General features: G+C 42.0%; 2 protein-coding genes across 3 annotated transcripts in view; both read left to right on the forward strand.

The window, feature by feature from the left end:
• Positions 1–2,250: 2,250 nt before the first annotated feature.
• Positions 2,251–25,220, forward strand: part of LOC584001 (mediator of RNA polymerase II transcription subunit 12) — a 43,423-nt gene continuing 20,453 nt past the window's right edge. The window contains exons 1-9 of one of the 2 annotated variants that reach the window (XM_030990576.1): positions 2,251–2,374; positions 15,631–15,775; positions 16,603–17,051; positions 18,515–18,815; positions 19,367–19,523; positions 20,101–20,754; positions 21,291–21,367; positions 22,884–23,046; positions 23,901–24,034. In XM_030990576.1, the coding sequence (XP_030846436.1) occupies positions 15,680–15,775; positions 16,603–17,051; positions 18,515–18,815; positions 19,367–19,523; positions 20,101–20,754; positions 21,291–21,367; positions 22,884–23,046; positions 23,901–24,034 (2,031 nt within the window). In that variant the 5' untranslated portion in view covers positions 2,251–2,374; positions 15,631–15,679. The remainder of the gene's footprint in view (positions 2,375–15,630; positions 15,776–16,602; positions 17,052–18,514; positions 18,816–19,366; positions 19,524–20,100; positions 20,755–21,290; positions 21,368–22,883; positions 23,047–23,900; positions 24,035–25,220) is intronic. The other variant, XM_030990577.1, reaches the window with a different exon arrangement.
• On the forward strand, positions 8,041–14,411 carry LOC105439273. The gene is made up of 5 exons (XM_011668088.2): positions 8,041–8,412; positions 9,533–9,705; positions 9,877–10,008; positions 10,220–10,387; positions 10,737–14,411. Exons 2-5 carry the CDS (start codon positions 9,588–9,590, stop codon positions 14,225–14,227), a joined length of 3,909 nt encoding a protein of 1,302 aa, XP_011666390.2. The 5' UTR covers positions 8,041–8,412; positions 9,533–9,587; the 3' UTR covers positions 14,228–14,411.

The raw sequence follows: 25,220 nt of genomic DNA on the forward strand, positions 1-25,220 counted from the left end.
AAGAAAGACAAATGATACAAGGAGCTTTTTTTTGTTGTAATAATAAGATTCTGTTTAACAAAATTTATAGGTGTGTATTGCCCCCGGCCCCCCCCCCCCCCCCCCCACTCAGTGTTATTTAGGGTACGCATATGCTCGTACCCTCTTTTTGAAAGCACCCCCTATCTGAGGACTGCCAACATTTCCGAACCCCCCTTTCGCGGGCTTTTCCTGCCTTGGAGACCCCCCCCCCCCCTAAATCAGGAAAAATGCTCAATGTATCCCCCTAAATTCGGAATAATTTCTCAGGAGTCCAAAGAGATGAGAGAAAAAAGAAAAACACCCCCTTTTTAAAGAAATCTTCGGGTGAAAAGTCAAATACACCCCTTTTTTTACAATTCTCGGGCCGGACTTTGTCGCACGAAAAGTACCGGACATTTTGGCAACACGCATGCGGTCATTCCGACCTCTGAGTGGGGGGCCGGGGTATTGCCCCACACCAGGAGTCCATAATTTAGATATGGTAAGACAGACCAGCGAGGAATACACCGTAAGTAAGGAATTTGAAGGGAGATGAGTTTTTAATCTATTCATGACACCGATATTACGAGAAATAGTTTTACAGAATGTGGTACTTCCAGGAAAGTTTATTGTCGACTATTACGCTGTTTACGCCCAAAAATTTAGCGAAAGCAATACTCTCCAACGGGACGTCGTCAAACTACAATGTTGCTTGGCAGTGAATCTATAGTGCAACATACAATTTTTTTTCTCACTCTATTCATCTGTCTATATAATGGTTGATGTTTGTATTTATATGTCTACCTAATTAAGCAACTATCTACCTCATTGACTAGATTAATTTTAATGGTAAATTGAATCCCCCCCCCCCCCCTCCCTCCCCCGTTTGTCGTTATTTGGGAAGCGATGGTGGAAAACTGGTTTACCAAACGTTGGACTGGTGTAACTAAGTTAGTAGATGTAGGGCCCGAACTTGATATTTCCCTTTGATAAATCAAACATTCACACATGTTTGTGTGAAATGGAATGCTCATGTTTAGCATTCACTCTGGGGACCTTCCTCATGCCCTTGCTCAAATCTTTAGAAGAAATAACAAAATTCACAGCTATAATACTAGACAGGCTTCTGCTCTCCATTCACCATATGCAAGGACAACCTTCACTTTGAATACGCTAATGTCCACTGGCCCCAGGTTCTGGAATTCACTTGATACTACCATAACAAATGCTTCAAGAAGTTCAAGTATCTCAGCTTTTAAACGTAGACTTAAGTCTTATTTACTTCACAAGTATGTCGATGACACATGAATGTGTTATCAAGCTTTATTTTTTGTGTACTGTAGCATATTTAACTCTACCTTCGATCTATTTATTGTTATTTCTTGACTTTGACATAATCCCCTTTATCCCTCTTCTTTCTTCTTCTTTCTCATCTGTACATACAGGCGCGTACGCAGGGGGGTGTTTTTTTTGGGGGGGGGGGTTAAACCCCCCCCCCCCTTTGGTATTTTTATGTGTATAAACCCCCCTAAAAAAAAATTTAAAAACCCCTTTTTTTTTCTTTTTTTTTTGTTTTTTAATAAAAAAAAAAAAAAAAATATTCCCATGGCTGACCTAAAAAAAGGCGACCTTACCCCCCCCCCCCCCCCCCCCCCAACGGAGCAAAATGTCAAATTTTCAAATTTCGAGACCAAAAAAAAAAAAAAAAAAGTGTCCTCTTAAAGTTGTTCTCTGAGAGTATTTTATAAATAGTTTTATATATTCCATATTTGTTGTTGTATTCATGAATCAGTTATCTTTGTCACATCATATGAGGGGGCTTTACTACTTCAGCAAGAAGGGATTAAACCACCCAGTGAGCCATCGAGGTCACTGTGACAGGTGGCTATCTCATTAACTCAGCTCTCATTTACCATAAGAAAAAGAGGATCATGGGGGACCAACAGGCACCGATTTGGGAAGTTTTCTATATAGAGGGAGCAAGTAGCTACAAGTAGGACAGTGTGCCTTTAACAAGCTGTGCTTCAACCAAGGTCTCCTCGTCTTTCTCTATTCTACATTGTTCTGTTATGATTATACTCTATTATATTTTGTCACATGTGTTTTCTGGAAGACAAATAAAACTTGATACTTTAAAATTGATACTTGAAATACATGTCGCACAAACCTGTACAAACAGCACATTTTTATTACACTGTACCAACTTTGCAACTTCGAGAGCGCCTCGGGAGCGCCCTCATCGGTACGATTCGATTACGTTTATTTTACAAAGTGAAATCAGACATGGCGTACAACAAGTAAAACGAGAGGTGAAGATGACATGAACTTTGGAAAAGATTTGCACTTTTTATGGAAATTCAGTCAGCTGTACATGGTGAGTTATTCACATAACAAAAACAAACATGCTTTAGATCATAGAACATTTTCTGATTTCTCATCCTGTGAGGAAAAAAGGGCAATAATCTAGGTGCACGTTCTTTCCTAATTTCCTCGGGTGGAGTCGGCTGAATTGGCATGAGCTGAGCTGAGCGTGGCATGGCCGAGGTCGACCGCCGCAGTTCGGGTGCATGTGCGTGGCTTTTGCCTTCGTCTTTGTCTGCAGGCGGAGTAATAAAGGACTCTATAACTATGGAGCCTCTGTTTAACTCCTTTCATTTGTTAGTCTAGTCGTGATGCAGGGTAAAATGTGATAAAGAAACCACTTTGTCTGCACGCACACACACATGTTTGTAAAACTTTGTTGGAAGTTGGAGTGCAGTGGGAAGTCAAAAAGAAGAGACCAGTCACCAATGCGTGTTTAGATATGAAAACGAAATGTACTGTGTGCAGTAAATGGTGGTTTCCTATTTCACAATAAAGCCTCAATCATACTTCATTTTGGACGTGTTGGACTTCTTGTTGGGGGCGCCGCGCTGGTCCAAGAATAAGGATCGTCGACATAAACGAGGATCGTCTTCGTAAACGCGGACAGACGCATCCTGAAAAGAAGGATTGTCTGCATTTTCTGGACAATTTTTATTTCCAATTCGCGCGTTGGCGATGCGAAAAACGGAATCCGCGATGATGCTCCTTGATGCATTTCACATTGACTTTGTGCAGAGACTTTCACGTTATTGAAGTAGCCCTGGTCTATGGATCATAGGCTACGTAGTTACAATTCTTAAATGCTACAAATGAGACAAAGAACGTTCACTTACCGGTCTAGTTACTCGGAGTATATCTCAACGTGTACCAGTCAGTCTGTGTCAGTTCTCAATCTGCTCTCACTGCGTGAAGGCCAATGTCGCCCTCTTGTGCCAGAAGCTTGTACGAGCTTGTCGTCCCCGTGTGAGAAAGCCAATGGCGCCCTCTTGTGGTAGGAGGCTTGTATGGGGGTGGGGGCAATTCCCACTACACTCCCCCCCGTTTTAAAAAACCCAGGACCAATTGAAATAAACCCAGTGAAATATCTTACCCACAACCGGATAGAGGGGAAAAAAAAAAAAAATTTATGCTTTACCCTCCCTTGTGGCCGTACAACATCCTAATCTAAAAACATGTATTAAACATGCCAAACTTGACCCCAAACGAGCAAAACACGGGGTAATACAACATGAAAATATTTTTGTTTTATTCATTAAAAAACCAACATACTTAATGCTTAACACTACAATTGCCAGGGGGAGATTCCCTACCCAAAACAATCCACGCCCCCATAGCGGGGAGCCATCCGCTTGTCCTCCCAGGCTACGACGCCATCTTACCTACCCGAGAGGTATATTACTCAAGTTTTTCGGAGTGTGACTGGAGAACCAGAAACCCACCTAGGTCACTCCGGCGCAGGAAGGAGGCGTCAGTTCCGCTATAGCACGGAGCGGGCCATTTGGAAAAAAGTCCCCCCTGGAACAACCAAAACATATGCCAACGGGCATTTAGGGAAAAAATACTAAAAATCCAAAAAACTTACTAACATACGGTATATGTTCTTGCTAATGTAGCAAAAACAAGGTGATAGGGACTAAATAATCCCCACCTCAAGTATACCTTGAAAATTTAACGGACCCCTAGTGCTACAGGAACAGAAGTTCCCGTGCACACCCGACCTACGGTATATGTTTTTGTTAATGTAGCAAAAACAAGGAGATAGGAACTAAATAGTTCCCACCCTCACACGCACCATGAAAACTTAGCGCTACAGGAACAGAAGTTCCCGTAGCTAATGTAGCAAAAACAAGGAGATAGGAACTCAATAGTTCCCACCTTCAAGCGCACCCTGAAAACTTAGTGCTACAGGAACAGAAGTTCCCGTGCACACCCGACCTAACGGGCCATAGAGCGCTTGGGCGTTAACCCGAGTCTGCTCTAGGAGAGCCTGGAGACGGTTACCCCGTGTCCGGGCAACCAACTCTCTTACCTCCGCACTCTTCCCCGCCCCATGTAAGGAACAGGGTTTAGCAGTGGTCCAAACACAAAATCCCCTATCCGTTGGTCGATAACCCCAGTCACCCTCTTAACGGCATTGGGAGGAAGGATTACCCTCTTGCGGGCATACACCCTTGCTACACCCATCCGCCTGGGGTTATCCCCATGCTGCATGGAAATTTCCACTTCCCCTAGCAGTAACCTGGGATGATGCATGTGAATCACCGCCCTATGTTTATGGAGAAAATCCCTTCCCAGCAACATGTCGTCTGAAATGGGTGCAACATACAACTGCTTGGGGAACTCTTGTCCCCCCAACAGAATGCTCACCGGCCCCACTACTGACCCCCTCATGCTTATATCCCTACCTGGAGCATGTAATACGGCCTTCCGCAGTCTTTTGGGCTGCGTTTTCAGATGCTGAAGCACCCGATCCGAGACGATAGTCACCTCAGCCGCCGTATCCACTATTGCCCTAAGGGGGAAACCCCCTATCACTATAGGGATATTAAGAGAGGAACTGGAATGCAGCCGGCAAACCACTACCTCCGCTTTTCCCTCCGACCCCGACTCCGGATCCGAAGTGGAACCCGGCATCGGGTCCAGCGACCCGATCACCCGTGGAGGAATCGGAAGTTTCGTGGAGGTTTCATTCAACCCAGTTTCACCGGAAACAGGCTCCCCCACATGCTTAACTGCTGCCTGGGGAATAACTGCCCGTCCTCCCGGCGTCCCGGTCACTAGCTGGCCTCTTTCGGGTCGGGGGCTGGTCTCCTCCTCCGACCCGCTGGGGCTTTCCACTTCGGGGCAGTTGACAAAGGAAACACGCACATTCCCTCTGTCGCCACGAGCTGTGGGACATTGGTTCCGGAAGTGTCCGTGCCCCCCGCAAGCATAACACCGGTCACCCCCCGGGGACTTGGCTCTTTCCCGGGAAGCCGCCGGCCTTGACTGTAGGGTATCTAGGATCTTCCGGACATCCCGCTCTATGTTAGCTACCCTGGGCTCCATGTTAGCTACCCGGGCTTCTAGGCGGCCCTGGCGCTCCACCATTCGGCGTTCTACTGCAGCGAGTTGTCCGTCTTCAGGTCGACTAGGAGGTTGGGGGGATAAATCCACTTGGCGGACTTCAATTTCCCCCGCATCCTCAAAGGCAACCGAATTAACAGGACACCCCCGCTGGTACATGGCTCGGTGCACATGCTGGTGCCACTGTATATGCCCTACTGCCTCTTCAACGGTGGCGGGATGTTGAGCCAGCGCGTGACATCCCGCCTCCCGGTTCAAACACCCTCGACACAGGCGGAGGACCGCCTGCTGGTGCGAATAGGACCCCTGGACCCCAGGGAATGCTCGGAGAGCTAACCCGAACACCCGATCAGACCACTCAAGCAAGGATTCCTCTGGCCCCTGCCTGGCATACGCAAACTCGAGTTGAGCAGATTCCGTCAACCCGCCGTGATCGAAGCGCTGCGCCAATTTTCGGACCAGCGGGAAATACTTCAGACCCGGCTCTTGTTCCAGAGTCAGGCTCAAATAATCTCCCGCTTTCCCCTCTAGACACCAGGTTAGCTGATTCACTCTCTGGGCCCCATCCCATTCCTGCTGGTCCGCAAACGCAGTGAATTTATGGAGAAAAGCCCTCCAGTTTCCGCGCCCATCAAAAAAGGGGAGTGGCTGGTAGGATACTCTATCCCTCCTGGGAGCAGGACCCCGACGGATCGGTCCTTCGGGAAAGGGGAGGGCCCCTTGGCCTAACCGACCCCTCTGATACCCTGGGATGGGACTGCCCCTCTGGGGCCTACCCGATACATCCCCTCGGTTAACCAAGGGAGACGGATATACATCATAGGGGTATTGGTGTCCCCCCACCTGGGCCTGGGCCCCGCAGGGGGTGCTGGTGCTCAGGGCACGCTGCCCCGACGAAGTGACAAAAACACTCTGATTGGGAACCCCCTCTGCCCCCCAGGTACTCTCCCGAGGAGCAAAGTCGAACCTGTCTAGCAGCCCCCTGGACTCTACTAGCCCTGGGGACGCCCAAAATAATCCCGGGGTAATATTCCCGTGTTCAGTCCGGAGACCCAACATGATCCCGGCCTGCACAGGAGCTAGCCCCGGCACGTCTGCGAGGAGTTCTTCAAAAGAACACCTATTAATAGGGATCTTAGCCTCCCTATATGTCATAGCGACCCCATAATCGCAAAAGCCTTAGGCCTAGACTAGTCTACTAAAATTACAACTAAGTTACGTCGGGGAAATAACCCGACGGAAAAATAAATTCCCTGAATTCTTAACTAGGTGCTGTTTACTCACATCACTCCAACACGGATAATCACACCGCACGATTTTTTTTTTTTTTTTTTTTTATTATTTTTTTTTTTTATTTTTTGAAAGGACTCCCGCACTACAACGAGTGAGTGGGTCCACACACAACACGCACAAAAACCATACACTCGCGCACCTAAATAACTACAGACAGCCTCCTGCTATCAACTACTAAAAGCAGGTCTAGGTCCTAGATTTAAGAGATCCAGGTCCCGTCGGCGAACAGCCAACAACCAAAAACAAAATGGCGTCGATCGAGAGGAGAAGGACTAAAAAATATCCCTCCGCCGAATCCAATACACTGCAGTGCGTGGTAAACGCTTTTGGCGCGAACGGCAGTCTCCAAAACCTGCGCGCTCAAACAAAGTAACACGTACCCAAAAAATGTTTCAAACCGGGCTAATATTACCGCCTGGCTCGAACTCACGTACAAAACAACCGCTCAACACAAAAAGATGCCTAATCAGACACCCCACACCACAAACAAAGTTCAAACACTCGCTACAGAAAATTCAAACACGCACACTCGAATCGCACTGCCCTCAAACCCCCAGTGAAAAAGTCCAGGCACGCATACAGCCGTGACGGAACTACACTTGGAGCTTGCGAGAGCAGACGACCGACCAAAAAAAATTACAGCAAAAATGTCCCAAACCGGGCTAATATTACAGCCCGGCTCGAAACACCCACACGAAATAACAAAGAATTATACACCAAAAATTACGAAATAAGCAAAACGGAGTAATCCGCCCTGCCCAAGACGAAAATTCGAAATTCACTCTAAAATCTAGTCTACTGATTTATATCAAATTCACAGCGAGCAGCTTAGCCCAGCGCATCGGACCGCATATGTTTTACCTATGCTTTAGGGCAGCCGTGCTCGCTGTGCAAAAATTACAAGTCTTAAAAATCACCGCAAATGCAAGAAAGCAATTTGCTCGCAGCGCCAATGAAGTAGCCCTGGTCTATGGATCATAGGCTACGTAGTTACAATTCTTAAATGCTACAAATGAGACAAAGAACGTTCACTTACCGGTCTAGTTACTCGGAGTATATCTCAACGTGTACCAGTCAGTCTGTGTCAGTTCTCAATCTGCTCTCACTGCGTGAAGGCCAATGTCGCCCTCTTGTGCCAGAAGCTTGTACGAGCTTGTCGTCCCCGTGTGAGAAAGCCAATGGCGCCCTCTTGTGGTAGGAGGCTTGTATGGGGGTGGGGGCAATTCCCACTACATTATGAACGATAAATCCTCAGGAAGATGGACAACCCACAATTAAAAGTAGACGGAGAACTGGGGGTAGGCACTTCAGTCACCCCACAAAACCCCCTGGACAACTCTCACTCGCAGCGCGATCGCTCAAACACAAGTGTGTATCTCACTATCTGTAATGACCGTGCCATACACTCACATGCAAATCCGATCGCAATCGCCAGCATCAGAGCGCCGGTCAGATAATTCGGGCGTTCTCGGTAGCACCTGAATATGCCGAAGTGCCTTGGAGCTATGATACGATTTTTCTGATTGGTCCAATTCATAAAATATGACGTCAACTTCATTCGGTATATTCCGGTGGAGATCGGGTTTTTGTTTCGTCGAAATCGGACATGTGGTTGAGAAGTAACGACACAATCTCGAGATTGCTCCCAGAAACGTACCAGAAGCCCTTCTCCGATCCACTGCAAACTTGGTGAGTAGAAAACTTTGATATTTGATCGTGTTTGTGGAAAATTTCTAGTTGTTTTGATGAGTAAAAGCGAGAGTATTTTCATTTTTGAGAGCAATGTTTTCATACGATTGCGAGTTGTTTTTACGAAATGGAAGTGGTGTGCGAACTTATGCGCGAAGGAGTTGTTAGTGTGTGGTGCAGACCCTACGCGATGTTTTGCGTTTAATTTGTGCGATGAATCATTTGAAATATGATATTTATTTGGCGATTCTTTACCTAAGAAATTATTAAATGAATTTATATTTATACAAATTTACTTGATTTAGAGTGAATGTTGATGAAACTTTAAATATAAATCGTATACAAAAATTCAGGTCTGATGACGAGAACTAGACTTTCAGGCTAAAATTTGAGTTGTTAGTCTGCAGTGCAGACCCTATACGATGTTTTGTATCGTATTTGTTTTTTTGTGTGTGATGCATCATTTAAAATAGGGTATTAATTTGACGATTCTTTTCTTAATTATATTATTAAGTGCGTTTATATTTGTATAAATGTACTTTAATTAGAATGAATGTTGATGATACTTACTTATAAAATCATTTTAAAAATATGTGTCTGAAGGTAAAGACTAAACTGTAAACAATCGACCCAAATTTTGACCAACTTCTTCTGCCTTCAGTTTCAATGCAATGGAGAGCACTGTATTTTGAATTTGATTACCCTTCTCAAGAAAATCTATTTAAATCTGGGAATTTAAAGGTCAATCTTACTTTGATTAATACACACATTAATTGTAATAATTGTATGCGTGGAGGTAATTCTGAAAGAATAAGACTTAAACTATAAATTAATTATGGGAAAAACTAAGGCTAAGCTTCATCGTAGATTTGGGAGTTTTTGTGGATGAGTTTTGGGTCTGATATTTAATTATTTTAATTAATTTGAGTCAATCATGGACGATACAGTAAGCTAGTCATTTATTATTTTCATACTTACACTCCTTAGTTTTTTGGGTGATGAGCACGCTCTTCTAACATGGTTAATTACAAGCTTTTATGTTGTTCCTTTCAGCTTACGATTGATACAAAAACGTTATATATGTTTTCATCTTTGTTTTTTTTTTTTCATACAAATTTAGAACGATGCTGGCCATGGAAAATGAATGGTAAAATGAGCGTTCTTCAGTCTTCAATATGGAGAAGCATGATGACAGGATTGACAGCCCATCGACTAGCACAGGCACAGGCACAGTTGTGCATCCTGCTCCAAGTCCAACAAGCGAAGGCAGCAGTGAATCCAGTGAAATAAGAGGTATGATACTATTTATGACAATTAAAATTTATTCATTTTGAAAAATTCACACCCAGTAAATAATGATAACACGAAATTGTTGCTAATAAAGAACTAAAAGTTTAACTATTAAAGCTGCTTCGTATTTTTAAAATAAATTGTTAACATTTCCCTCTTATTATTTCCCAATAGATTCTGGGCGAAGCATTGCTCTTGAAAGTAGACCTGCCACAGATCACCACAGAGATGCTGCTGAAACAATGCCCCCAGTCCACCATGACACTACTGACACAGACCTTTCGTATCTTCCAAGCACAAGCAAAGGTAAATAATAAATATTAAACTCAATAAGTTTCTGTACTCTTAAATACATTCATACTTCAGATGAGACTTTTATTTGAACCAAAATTAATTGCAATTTACTTATTTTATTAAACACAGTTGTAAGTGGTGCACACTGCCAACCTTATCCCAAACATTCAGAGGACGCAGTATGATGCTGGAGGTTACTTTCTTTCTTTTTTTTCCCCTGCAGATTCTGAACCCAGCTTGCACATTGAGGATCAGCTCCGCGATTTGGAAAGCAAGGTGGATACTCCAGACAGAGGCAGCTCCTCTTCACTGCTTCAAGAAACACCACAGCCTGTTCCCCATCCAGCAGCCGAGCCAGACAGTGATGTCTCTTCTCAGCAAGCCCTCAAGAGTAAGTATTATCAATTTGAAATGATTATTCCATTATTATTTTTGTATTTTCTTACTTGCTAATACATCCTTCATGTCTTTAAAATGTAGTTGCCCATGTAATATAAACAATGAAAATATTTTATTTTATTTTATTTTTTACAAACGTAAACTTTATCTTCAAATTGAATGATACCCTTCATTTTAAGCAATTGGTGTTTTTCTAAGATTGCTATAATTAAGACAAAATCAAGGGTAGGATATAAGATATGATTACTTGTTTTTCATGCTCAAAAGTACCGAACCAAAAATATGTATTAAAGCAATATTCCTTGATTTTTCTTCTTGTTCTTTGCTGTCCTTTTCTTCAGGTATAGGTCCATATTTGTCGGCAGCTGCCATTGATAAGACATCACTCCAAGCATCACATATTCCTACCATCGCAGAAATGAAGAATGGACACGTTGTTGAGCTTTTCATGTACATGACAAAAACCCTCAAATGTTTGCAGAAAGAAGTAGCTGAGAAAGTAGTACAAATATCTGGACAGTCGGAGGTGAATAGCCACATTGTATCATCGTACATATCCCCGCTAATAACTGAATACAAGCGCATTAAAAAAAACAAGAAAGGACAACACTTGGCAACTAGTTTAGCTACGCTTTTCGATAAGGAATTTCTTGTTGTAAGAAGTAGAAAGCTCAGAGCGCCGGACACTCCGAAGAAGAAGAAGCTGAGAGAAGATCTGAAATCTCTGAAGAAGGAAGCTAAGGGAGTGAAGAGGAAGTTAAAAGAGAGAGAGTCTGAACTGTCTGCAGTAGCTCCAGTGATCTCAGAAAAGGTAGCGCTAGAGGAACAGCTATTGGAGGCAAGAAGAGAAGAGACCTGTTTCAGGCAAGAATATCAAGATCTGCAGGCGAACCTGAACGAACTACAGATTAAGTATGACGAGACAATCTGCAAGCTTGAACGCATAGCAGCCACATTCGACCCTACAAAAGATGCTTTAGAAGCATATAAACGTCACTTTCAAGAGACAAGAAGGGATCTGGAGAAAACGGAACAGAAACTACTAAGGGTCAAAGATCAGCAGGGAAGCTCTAATGTTCGTAATTTAAACAAGAAACTGAAGCGCAGAGATGCAACTGTAGACAAAATGCAGAAAGAGGCTATCCAGATGCAGTCTACAGTTCAAGAACTAAAAGAGGAAACAGATGCAACCTCTTCACAATTAAGAGAGACAACCAGGGCATTGGACAAACTGAAAGACAGTTTAGAGAAATCATCCAAAAAGAAAAGGAGCACCTACAAGAGATTGTGGAGCTCAAAACGGAGGCAGTCAGCATTAAAAGTGAATGTAGACCTGGAGGGTCAGGACGACATAGCAGCTTTGGAAGAGAGGATCCAGTTTCTTGAAGAAAAAAACAAAGAGCTGCATCAGCTGATTGCCTTGGTCGAGGATCCAGAAATAGAAACTTTTGAGAATGGGAAATACAGCAATAGCATCAGGCTGACAATCATGGAACTCTTGTCCAGCAACGTTTCCCTCAGCAAGGTAGATACAGTTATACGGACTGTGCTGAGAAATCTGGTTGGCAAAGAAGTAAGCCGCCTGCCATCCATGGGCACGAAGTCGCGAATTCTTGTAGAGGCAAGACACCTGGCTAATGTTGAGGTAGTCACCGCCATGAATGCTTGTCGTCCGGAGGATGCTGTTGGCAACTGCATCCATGGGGATGGCACAACAAAGTTCCACAGGAAGTACCAGAACTTCCAGGTAACTCTACCGGATGGCACCTCACGGACCATGGGGCTCTCGGAGATGGCAGGAGGCGATACATCAGCTGTGTTTGAGAGTTTCCAGGAGAGGGTGAAGGAACTTGCAGAGAGCATTTCATCTGACGACCCAGCAACTACCTCAGACATAACAAATAGAATGATCACAACAATCAAGTCAACAATGACCGATCAGGGACCAACGATGCCACAATTTTCGGAAAAGATACGTACTCTAAAAGAAGAGCTCCTTCCCCATGTTGTGTCTAACTGGGACGGCCTAACCGAAGACGATAAATCTACTTGCCAGCAATTTGCCACCTTCTACTGCAAAATGCACCCCATCATAAATTTTGCAGAGGAGGTGGACAAAGTGTTGAAGGCCTACGAGGATATCGCGGGTGGAGGCAAGTCCACACATGTTCTCCAAACAGCCGAGTCTGGAGCGCGGCGCCTTGTGCGAACATCAAGTAAGGCATTTCACCATAGAGGGTGCGACAAGTCAGGAGTGGAAGACTCCTTTACTGCCTACTTAGACAACCAGTATGACTCCCCAAACCGGCTAGTAGACTACATCGGCAACAGGGCAAACATATTGTTTGAAGGTGCAGCTGCAACTTACTTTCATATACCTCACATTTTCAGCTTTGTCTCCATGCTTCCAGACCCGAACAACCTTTTGCAAGCTGTCGCAGAAGATTCACAGGACAGGATTGTGGAAGCAGAAGTCAAGGCGCTGGGAATTACACACCAAATCGTCACTCAACCTCTTTGGACTGCAGTCAAGACAGCCCCAAACATCCTCAGTCTCAACTCTACTCTTCACGAACTCCAGTTGAAATTAACAACTTGGAAGGAAGATGCCACTCCAATGCTCGCTGGATTATCAGCATTCGCGAACATTCCCGCTGTTAATGATGAATTACATGATCGCCTATTCGAGGAAGAACGCGACCCAGAAAAACATGCCATGTGCATTCAAGCCCTGGAACTAATCTCATGCGCCATACTACAGATCCTAGAACGACAGTGCCATGACAACTTGCCAGGTGGAAAGTTCTGGAACCCTGACAAAGCCACCGAAACCTCGTTTTCCAATGTTCCAAGTACTAACATGATTGGGGAGCGGGACTTCGCCCTCCTGGACATGCTTGTCCGACAGAAGCCGTCAGCCCGCACTTCTAGCTTGGAGGCACTGATTATGTGGACGAACAATAAAACCTCGACTTGGTTACATAATCTACCACAGGGAAAACAGGCTGAGCTTTTGGAAGAGGCAAGATCGCGGGCTCCAGCAATGATGAAGAAATTTAAGGAGAGAACAAGAGATCTGAAGAAGGAGAAATGGCGGCTACTGGAAGAAAAGCAAAAGAAGAAACAACAGAAGGACCAGAGACAGGTGTCAGAACGAGCCAACTTGGTTGAAGGGGTCATGACACAAGGAGGTATGTGGAAAAACAAGGAGCAAATTGAAGTAGAGTTGGCAAAAATGGATGGTGAGGATGACGAGACAGTGCGGCGAGCCATTTTTCAGCAGCTAAATTTCTACCAGAAAGTTCTGCAGGTCAAAGCCCCAAGGCGGGAGATGTTCCAACTGACCACCACAGTTGATGGGAGGAAGAAAGTGTTCAACAAAGAAGAGATGCAAATTCATCTGATCGAAATTGTGGAAGCTAACAATCTGGACTCGTCGACCAATAGAGACAAACCCACAACTTCAAGAACTTTCACAGACCCAACTGAGAGAAACACGAACTTCCATGATCTCAAAGGGAAGCTGTTCGAAAAGATGGAAGGCGAGAAAAGAAAAAAGGCCATCAAACTCTCCAAGGAACGCCTTGACCAATTACTCCAGCATCCTGAACAACTGGTGGGGAAGAACGTAGAACATAAATGTTGGAATGACAACAAAACTGAAGCTAAATGGTACAAGGGCATCGTAACCAAACTAAAGAAGGCTCACGTCAATGCCTTGAAGACAGAGTTTTCAGTTTGTTATGAAGGTGAAGGTGGGCTGATGGACGATGAAGAGTGGGACTTTGATCTGCTCAATGATCTGAAGAAAAATGATTTGATAGTACATTAGTATGCGATATGTAAATGCTACTGATGATTTCTTAGAAACAGCACACTGGTTTACAGGTTTCTTTATATATCCTGTGATAATGTTGCTGCCTGGAACATGACTTTGTTTTTAAATTGCACATCATGTGCAACATAAATCAGCATGGATCACATATTTCTATTAAACGAAATGCTTTGTTACTCAATTTTCATGTTTATGTTTGAATTTCTTGAATGTCAGATGACCCTACATTGCAATTATGTTGTGAGGAGTGATTGTCAACGTGATTTTGCAACCTGAACTCTGTGCAATGAAAATTTGAGATGTTTTGTTTACTATGGTGCATGATGCGCATTGAAAAATCCCAATTAAAAAAAAATCAATACAAAATAGATTCAAATTATTGTCAATGTGATTTGGCATGATGAACTGTGTGTAATTATAACATGCGATTGGTGTTGTGTTTGTTTTTGTGGTGAATGATGCGCATTTAAAAAAAAAAAAGTTTAAAAAAAAAGTTTTTAAAAAAAATATATATACAATAAATACATACAAATTAATTTTTACACATAATTATAATTAATATTTTCATTATTATTATTAATATAATAATATTTCTTTTGAAAATAATAATTATAGATATTAACAAGTGAGATTGGTTAGTTAGAACAAGTACATCGCACGAAAACTAAAAATTTCCCATTCACTCTCACTCTTATAAACTGCCAAGATTGTCTCTCCATAGGCCATGTATTATAACTGGTGCCATTGAAAAAAGTTGAAACAACAGGATTATGTAACATGCTTTTGTCCGCATAAGTGGCAATTACTCACGTACATAATTTGCCATATCTCGACTTTCCCTCAACCAATTCTAGAAATTCAAAGTGTTCCTTTCTTTTTAAGGATTGCTCTATCAGACAAACCTGATTTCAATCAGTTTTCATGGCAAATTAATTTTCACCTAAAGTGCCTACTGGGGGTATATTGTTACGCGGAATCCGTTTTTCGCATTGCCAGCACGCAGATCGTGAACCCTACACCCGCAGAGTGCAGAAGAAGATCCTATTTTAAGATGCTATTTTGTCCCCTTGTAAAAGAAAATCCTTGTTTATGCGGACGATCCTCATTCTCGAACCAGCGCCCCTACTGCTTATGATTGGTCAAGTTTAATTGAGAGTGACATGAGTGTGAATTGTGTTGATGTTCAGGAGTCGAACTGAAGCATTTATTATTTCTATCAGCATTTTTGTGTTGACCTAGTCTAGGCGTCGTTGATAAACACAATTTCGCCAACATTCCTTTGAAATGTGTGTTGATAGTTTCATGAAACTATGGCAATGACCTTATATGGGTTTTTGTGTTTTATCGCTCACAATTATTTAAACATGGTTTTGTGTATTTACTTTCCCCTAATCGGACAGTGACTTACAGTGAATGGAGCTACAGTAAACATGTGAACAAGAATTAAATATGACGGACAAATCTACTACCAGAAAGCGCAGATCAGCGGAGGCGGCATTGGATAAGGATGACGAACTCCTACAGGAAGAAAGCCCAACCAAAAAGGTAACACTAACAGTTTGGCTCACTTTCTATGGATAGACCAGCTATTCAGGAGATCACAGAACAGCTTTCCAAGTACCATAAGCCCACACACCATATTGCTGTGATGTGGTTTAATGTATCAGTTGGTGGACTTTACTGGCTAAAGTAGCCTGCCTCTACAACTTAGTAACATTCAAAGCCAGTAAATATTCAGTAACTTGGCAGTAGATAGGTACAAGAAAAGTATGAAAGGAACCACACACAAGAGGCTCTGTGAGGTCTCTATGTGATATGCTATCTGGCATGAGCTCTTGTAAATCATAACATTTTCTCTTCAGGAATGGCGAATCTCTCATGGAATGGTTGTAGAAATGGTATTGAATATTGCAATAAGTATTTTATCTCTGTTGATATGATGTTTCAAGAATCGCTGTTCATGATTGCTATTGGCATTGGTGACAATAACCATAACTGATCAACAGGCAGACATTGTTCGTGTAATGACAATAATAATAATAGGCATACATATATAGTGCCGTCTATCTAGACAATTCTATTCCGAGGCGCAAAAGAAAAATAGAAAGAATAAGAGAGTTTGGATGAGTGTCATAGTGCCAAGTACAGCTATTGTTACAAAAGATGAGATTTCAGCTTCTACTGTTGAAGTGTTAAATTGTTCATACAAGTACGATTTTAACTGTTTTTAAATCCTTTTCACCCTTCTGTTCTCAATAAGGGAGCCATTGTAGTTCCTTCCTCCCTCTGAAATTTAATCCAACTATGCACATAGTTTAGACCATGGAACAGATTTACATGGATGTTTATGTTGCCCCTTTGTATGCTTTCAGATCAAAGACATTGTAGAAGACGAAGAGGAGCTGGACGAAGATGCTCTTCTGGGAGACAGCGATGGGGAGGAGAACCTGAATGATACAGGATTGACAGATGAACAGAGTTACAATCTTGAAGAAGAAGAAGTTGGACTCGAGGAGGAAGAGTATGGAGAGGAAGGGGCGGGCTTACCGGGTGGACACACCGGTGAAGAGTTTGGAGAAGGGGGAGAGGAATACACAGAGGAATATGCAGGAGGTGAAACTTTTGGGGAAGGAGAAGTGGAAGAGTATGCAGAAGAGGAAGAATACGTAGAAGGAGGAGAGGGTGAAGAGTACGCAGAAGGGGGGGAGGAGTTTGTGGAAGGAGGAGAGGGGGAAGGATGGAACGAAGGAGCAGAGGAGGACTGGCAAGAGGGAGAAGGTGGAGAAGAGACATGGCAAGAAGAGGAAGGCACACATGAAGAGTAAGTTTCCGATACCAGATCATGACCCAGAGTAGCATCCAAAAATAATCAAAAGTACTGTAAACATCCCATTAAAGTATGTTATTATAACATTAACACATGTTCTGACGGAATATCAGCACTTTAGACTTATGAGACATGGCTGTGTCACTGACCAAATGTTTCAATCAAACTTTCTAGCAAGAGTTAGTCATCTGTAAGTTTTTTTTACTCCTGAAAAGGGTTCTTTGATTTACCGTAAAGGCCGCATTATTTTTGGAAGAGAAAATATCAAAAATTTGGGGTGCGGCCTTTACGCCGAAACAGTAAAAATCGCAAGTCAAAACAGCACATCCATTATTTGTAGGCAACTTCATACAAAAAAATATATTAACAAAATTGACTTGAAAACACATCGGACAAGATCTAGATCTAGTATGAACCATGTCAGCAGCAAATTTGAAGAAGTTATCTTTTTAATCGTTGTGCAACCAAAGAAATAAGAAGAAAACTGACCATAAACTTGTACTAAAAATTGTACTTGTAAAAATGTCCTTAGACAGCGCACGGGTTAGTAACCAAAATCATACCTCGCTTATACACTCTGTGGTGGGGAGCTACGGGGCTGGGAGTTGCCAACAAATCCAACGCACCTTCGGAGATTCACAGCGCGCAATCGTCGGTGTTCTTAACTTTTCAGTAAGATAATTCTGAATTATAATTGAGACTATCTAATTAATTAAAGCGACAAACTATCCTCGGTAGATCTCTAATAACAATACAAAAGCTTGTTTATTTTCTTCATTTGACGGTACGATAGGGGTAAGACCGGATAACATTATTAGTGCCGACTCACTGCATGCAAACTAAAGATGGCCATTCAGGTTTCTGCAATGCGAAGCGCCCTCTAGTGTCCCATGAATGTGCCAATCTGCCTAAAAATCGATGAAGATTTGCTAAATTACGATCATTTTTTAGGTAAACTTCCTGTAGATTTATAAAATGATTGATAATTTTGGTATTAGTTTGTAGAAAAAATAGAGTTGTACAAGAAAATTACGATTATTTTCTTTGGTCCGTTTTTTTTTTTTTTTTTCCTTTTTTTTTTTTTTCTCTACGAAATGTCAAAGTTGGGGGTGCGGCCTATGAGGCGGTGCGGCCTTATCGCCGGCAAATACGGTTACAGTTTGAACTAAATATGTGGCCGCCTTGTCAGAAAAGGCACTTTTATTAGTCTAAATACATTTGTTAACCATCTTAATTTCCCAAAATGTATTCTGTCCATACAGTTTAGAAAGACAAGATTCAAAGTATGCATTGAAACATTTATGATACCCTTGTAGATACACCTTTGTTAGGAAGGATTTCCCATATCTCTCCCTCGGTACAAGGTGGTGGTTTTCCGAATATTTAGAGACAGTTTTCCCGCTCAAAATATCTTATAAACATCTGATTTCTTTTTACAACCCTGATTATCCTCCTAGGCTTAATGAACAAGTTGACGCATCAGAGGGCCTGGAGCTCTTCGATGACACAGGTGACGTTCTCGACATCGATGTCCCAGATGACAGCCTGGTTGATGATCTCAACTTGACTAGCGAGAACCAGTCCTTTGCCTCGCAGCACAGCATGACAGCCCCTATCTCCTCAACCCCCCTCACGACACCGAAGAGTGAAAAGCCAAAGCCTAGCCCTCCAAGAGAAGAGGAGACATCGATAGTGGATGCAGTGGATACGACTGGTCCAGACGAAGATGAAGAAGAAGATACAGAGAATGATCCAGAGGTATTATTTGGAGACCAATGCCGTGTCTTTTTAAACAGTTGGGATATAATCGCAATTCAACTTGTAGAGGTGTTGTGGCGTAGTGGATAAGTCGTCGGACTGTGAATCACAGGGTCCGTGGTTCGAGTCCCGCCGCGGCACTAATGTCCTTTGGCAAGACATTGATCTACACTTGCCACTCTCCACCCAGGTGTTAAATGGGTACCGGTAGGAAGGAATTCCTTGAAATGCTGTGAGCGTCGAAATCGGCAGCCTAGCATAGCCGGGTAATGTTGGAGCGCCTTGAGGACCTTGCAAGGTGGATACGTGCGCTATATAAGAATCCAATATTATTATTATTATAATTATTAATTGCAACTCTCTGCAGAAGAGAAAGCACTTGTAACTTTGTATTTGATTGGAGGACTTTGTCCCCATCAAATTTCACTTTAGATTGAGGAAAATCTGAAAGAACTTCTGTGAACAAAATATACTTTTTAATTGGTTATACTGGGTTGTACATGTACCTGGTAGTACTTGTGACTGATAGCATGTGTGTTTCGTATCTTCAGCAGACCAAAGGCGACACACAGGATACAGCAGAAACCAGTGAGAGTGAGGAGGAGAAAGAAGATGAGGATGGGAGGGGTGGCAGGTTCCGTTCAGAGAGGCAGACAGTCACAGTTTCTCTCAAGAGCTCAAGAACAAGAGACATTCCTGATACATTGGGTGAGTTGCAATCTTTGCTAACGAGAACACTGGGGTATTACACCCGAGTCAAAAAACCGGACAGACTCTGTATTTTCTCCAAACCAACCGATGTATGGTCGTTCCAAGAAATGTAACATTGTTCTGGCGATTGTCAGCGTGATGTCTTTCACTTTTGTGTGACGAGGGTATAAATTGCAATACAAAGAAGATATGATCAGATTTAGATCTTGTACGACCGACATGGTTTGAAAGTTTAACCCTGACACAAGATCTTTCAACCGTTTTTCCTATCATAAACCTGAGTCACAATGTTGACCCCTAGCCATGTCTTTTTGTCAAGTTGAAGCCTGGGGCAACTGTAGCAAAGGTCAAAGAGCAAGTGCCATTTTGATGAAGAAATAGATGGTAATGAATGAGTTATTGTTACACATTGCCATAGAATATTATGTAGGAATATGTCGGGAATGTGAGATTATAGGACCACAAGGTCGGAGCTCAAAGGTTATAAACTGATAACCAACTTAACAATTCAATGACATTACATTCTAAAGCCTGAAAACTTATTTGCGTGGTCTTTCCCTGTTTAATTTTACAGAAATATCCGACGAGGCTAAGAAACAAATTGAAGAGTTTGAGAGAAAGACGAAGGAAGACAGGCAAAACAAGAGATATGGAAGGAACTTTCGAGGGAGGGGTGGAAGGGGCAGGGGAAGGGGAGGTTTTCAAGGCCCACCCGGTCCAAGGGGGTTTCCCCAACATATGGGTCGCCCTCTACACATGCAACCCCCTCGTCCGAACTTCATGGGCCAACACAGGGGTGGGCCTTTCATGGGGGACCCTCGGATGAGGCCCCCGTTTGGTCCTAGGCAAGGGATCTTGGGGCCCAGACCCAATTGGGATTTTAGGCCACCTCACCATATGGACAACAACATGAGGCAAATGCCGCCACACCAGCAACATCAGTCGCAAATGCACCAGATACCGCCCGCTCCAGAGCCTCTGTTTCCTGATGGACCACCACACCAACAGCATAGAGGTCCATCACCTGTACCTCCACAACAACCACAAGCACAACCTCAACCACTGCAACAACCTCCGCAGCCACAACAACAACAGCAGCAAAGAACATTTCAGCAGCCGGTACCCCAGTCCCAGCCACCTCCCTCAAGTCAAGTTCAAACAGCAACGACAATGCCAAAGAAGATCCACATTAACCCACACTTCAAACCGAAAGTCCAGCCACAAACTTGTAAGCAACCAATGTTTTTTCAGTGCCTAATTCCATAAACAATGCTATCAATAACAAATTTGCCCACAGCCAATCGGATTTTGCCTTTTCAGCGGCTTACATCAATTGTTATAATTTGTTAGTGAATTAATGCATTTTATGAAACAGGACCCAGATATTGTTTGAAAAATTCATCTTACTGCAGTAAATAATTGGGTCAAATATTAGTGACATATCTTTTATCAGAAAAGTACTCATCTCAGCATCGTTTCATTAAACCTAAGAGTTAACCAACATCCAATTCAAATGCTTGTTATGTTTGATACACGCGTGAAAAGTCGACGAACTTGTACTAAGATGACAGTTTCGTGAAACTCTGCCCTGATATCCTTCGTGAAACTCTGCCCTGATATCCTGCTGCTAGTCAGGTTAAATGTTTGTGGAGTTCAGTGATTTGATAATTCAATAATTGATAAATCAGTTTGTTTATTAAAGATAGATGGCTGCAATTCATTTTTGTAAAGTGCTCTTCCCATTTAATGTATTCCTGTCTATAGCTACAGCTACAGTGCCACCGCCCCAAGTTGCACCCCATCAAGGACCGCCACAACAGCAGCAGCAGCAGCCTTATCAGGTATAGTTGAAATAGTTGAAATATTTATTGGTTACTGAATCATCATAGGTTATAACAATAATGTGACAATGTCTTTACATGAGTATAAAACATAAGTTAAATTACATTTCCACATTCAGTAAATCATAGATACATACGCTCGAAGAGGTGATGATACAGAAGGGCTACAGCCTAAGCGTGACAGCTTGATACGCTTGCAGCCCAGAAACATTTAAAATCATAACGATTGTAAAGTAAAGTAAATTACAGAACATAATTGGGGGAAAATAACAAAAAATAAACAGTGACTTGCAACCAAAAAAAAAAAAAATGGGATAGAGGGTGCATGGGAGGGGGATTTTCCTGCTATATCAAGGAAATGCTGACAAACATATATGATATCATGTGTTAATTTAAGAGATTTGTCAATATTTGCTCAATAAAATTGATTTCACACTTTTCTTGAAAGTATATACTGACTTCAAGTTACGGATGTCAACGGACAGTGAGTTCCAAATATCCGGACCAGAATGTCTTATAGATTTCATAGCCATTGTTGTTTTAGGATTACATAAATGGTATTTATTTGATTGTCTGGTTGGGTATGTATGAATATTTCTATTCAAACAAAACATGAAAAGATGAAAACATGAAAAGATTCTCTGTCGCAAGATAAGAAACATGACTACCAAGAACTAAAACAAACATGATAGACATGAAAAGTAGGCAGAAAAAATACAAAGCAGGTTATTGCAATGATAATGATAATAATATTGGATATTTTTATAGCGCACATATCCACCATGCAAGTTGCTCAAGGCGCTTCCATATTACTACGGCTTTGCTAGGCTACTGTCTTCGGTGCTCGCATCATTCAGGGAATTCCTTTGTACAGGTATCCATTAAGATGACCTAGGAATTGCCGTCTGACACTATCATGATGGTTCAATCCAACCCTGATTGACACCTTGATAAATAATACTTTTTAAGTGATGGCATTTCTGCCAGTCCAAACAACCATGTGCTGTATGATAAACAACACAGAGTCATTTAAGCCATGTTTCACTCATAATTTATGACCTCGGCTAATGATTAGCCTTAATACTTATTTTCAATTTCCAAAGGATAATTGAGGCATCCTTATCCCTTGTCTTTCATTTGAATTTAAATTCCAATTTCAATTTATTGTCCAATATTGGAAATTTGTTTTGCTCACATTTTACAAACATACAAAGAATCAAAATAACTTTACATACATTATCTATAACATATACCATGACATAGAAATTTTTCAGAATATTGTTACACAGTAGTTTTCTTACGTTATTATAAACAAAATAAGTGAATTATTTTAAGTATTTGAGTAAGCGGGATGACCCGGAAGGGTTACTACATAAAATGACAAAAATAAAGAAGATTGTAAAATTCAGGTAGCATTTTGATTGTATTTGCGGATAGGGAAAAGAAAGAAGGAATTTAGTAAACATTGGGTGCGACAGTTCATTGGTCATTGTTTTTTATGTGATTGATACTGTAGCAACAGCAGCAGCAGCAGACGTCCCAATCATGGTCCAGCACCCCGCCCCAACAGCAGCATCAAGTCACAGTCAGCAGTGTGCCCCCTCGTTCATCATCGCCAGGGTGGGGTCATCAACAACCCCATCAAGAATCATCATGGTCAAACCAGCCTCAACAACAAGGTACAAGATCAAATCAATAATGAGAATGATATTCTGTTCCTTCAAAGGGCGATTCCTTGAAATAAATTACTGTTAGTATGTTGTAAATGACTTGCTGTTTGTCTGTGCCAAAGAGGGGAAAATGGATGTCCATATGATATGATAACAACAATAATAATGATAATAATGATAACAGTAATAATAATGACAATGATTGAATATAAAAAGAACAATAATCATATTTTTCGCTCAACTGACCCGTTATAAAGCCACAGTGGATTGGTTTCGCACTTGCGGGTCTGCGAGAGGCCTTGCGAGTGGGCGGCGCACTGTCATTCAATCATTCAAAATCGAAATGGCCTCCAACGTCTACCAAAAGACAAGACCTCCAAAAGAATAAAGAAAAGCTTAAGATAGTGGCAAGACAGTAAATATCCTCTAATCCTCAATGGTAGTTATTGCTTCAAACCTGTTGATATGATGTATCACAAGAATCGCTGTTCATGATTCACTTAGTGATGATGAACTTATCATTAACTGATCAACAGGAATAAAGCAACTCTACAGTTATTTGAAATATGATACTTGTAATTGTCTTGCAATATAACAAAGAAAGTACAACACATATTACCTTTGTGTGAAATCAAATCTCTTCAGGAGATTGGAGAGGACTACATTATTTTTCAAGTCTTCCTTAACTTTATTTTTTCAAAGTGTGTGCAAAAAATTTCATCAATACTTTTTGTTGGCTCCTAGGATCCTATCTTTAAAAAGCTGTTAAAAAAACAAGCCTATATAGGTTTTTTTAAAGAAGCACAAAAGTATGAATTGAAGTACAATCTTAGGGTAACCCATATTCTCTCTTGATCACATAGGACCGGTGTACACAAGTTCTAATCAACCCATCGGTCAGAGCCCTGGTGGTCCCCAGCCCTATGGGGGAGGTGCCCCTGTACCCCACCAGCAGCAGCAAGGGGGTCCCCCGTCACATGCACCTCAACACCAACAGGTAAGCCTTTTATATTTTGTTGTAGATGTAGTAGTAGTAGTAGCAGCAGCAGCAAAAGTACTAGTCATAGTAGTAGAAGTAGAACCTGTACCCCACCATCTGCAGCAAGGGGGAGGGAATTCCCCCCATCACACCCACCTCTTCATCAACAGGTAAGGCCCTGTCCCCTTTTAGAGCATAGCTTTAGCTTTAACAATCTTCGGCTTACGGCAAGGAATGAATCAGCCTCTTCAAAAATTCCTTCAAAGAAGAAAGTACAAGATCATTATTCGTAACTTACCAAATTTAATCTTAGTAAATAAGTAAAGAAATGACTTAACCCAATGTAAAATATCTGCTCTTGAGAGTACAGATATCCTTTTGAAGGTGATAAAATATCAGAAGGCAAATACCAAAGGCAAGACCTCCAAAAGAAAAAGAGGACACATTGGAACAGAAAAAAGAGAAAGCTCTAGATGGTGGCAAGACAATAAATATCCTCTGTGGTGGTTATTGCTTCAAACCTGTTGATATGATGTACAACAAGAATCGCTGTTCACGATTCACTTAGTGATGATGAACTTATCATTAACTGATCAACAGGAATAAAGCAACTCCACAGTTATTTGAATTATGATACTTGTAATTGTCTCGCAATATTACAAAGAAAGTACAAAACGTGTCATCTTTGTTTGAAATCAAATCTCTTCAGGCAATCAGAGATATCCTTGAAGAAAATTACGTTATTTTCCAATTTGCATTGAAAATCATAATAACCATAAGGATATCTTAATCTCAAAAGACTTGCAAGATTTGAACGGGGAAGTTGAGAAGGGTTGTGACTTCAAGGGACTGGGTCCTCAGTTTCCAATTGCAGAAGGTCATAATTCACTGACACCCAACTTGGTGGAAAAAAACATTAATGGGCGTACCAATCTGCACACAGCAAACGCGTAAGCCAATCTTTGGGTGATGCAAATGTAAGAAAAGGACTTTACCATATGGGGAAAAAGAAATTTTAGAGAGACAGAAGTTATTGTTATGTATATAGAACAACATACTAGACATGCCAGCTGCAATGTACATACCAGCCAGTGACAATAGGACAATAGATGAATACCTGAATAGCATACCATTACCACTATAGGAAGAATGTCACTGCTTTGAACTTCCAAGCCACTTCACTACTAGCAGCCAAGTAGAAAGG

The sequence above is a fragment of the Strongylocentrotus purpuratus genome, unplaced genomic scaffold (genome assembly GCF_000002235.5).
Source record: "Strongylocentrotus purpuratus isolate Spur 01 unplaced genomic scaffold, Spur_5.0 spur5_scaffold_19, whole genome shotgun sequence".
Taxonomy (NCBI): domain Eukaryota; kingdom Metazoa; phylum Echinodermata; class Echinoidea; order Camarodonta; family Strongylocentrotidae; genus Strongylocentrotus; species Strongylocentrotus purpuratus.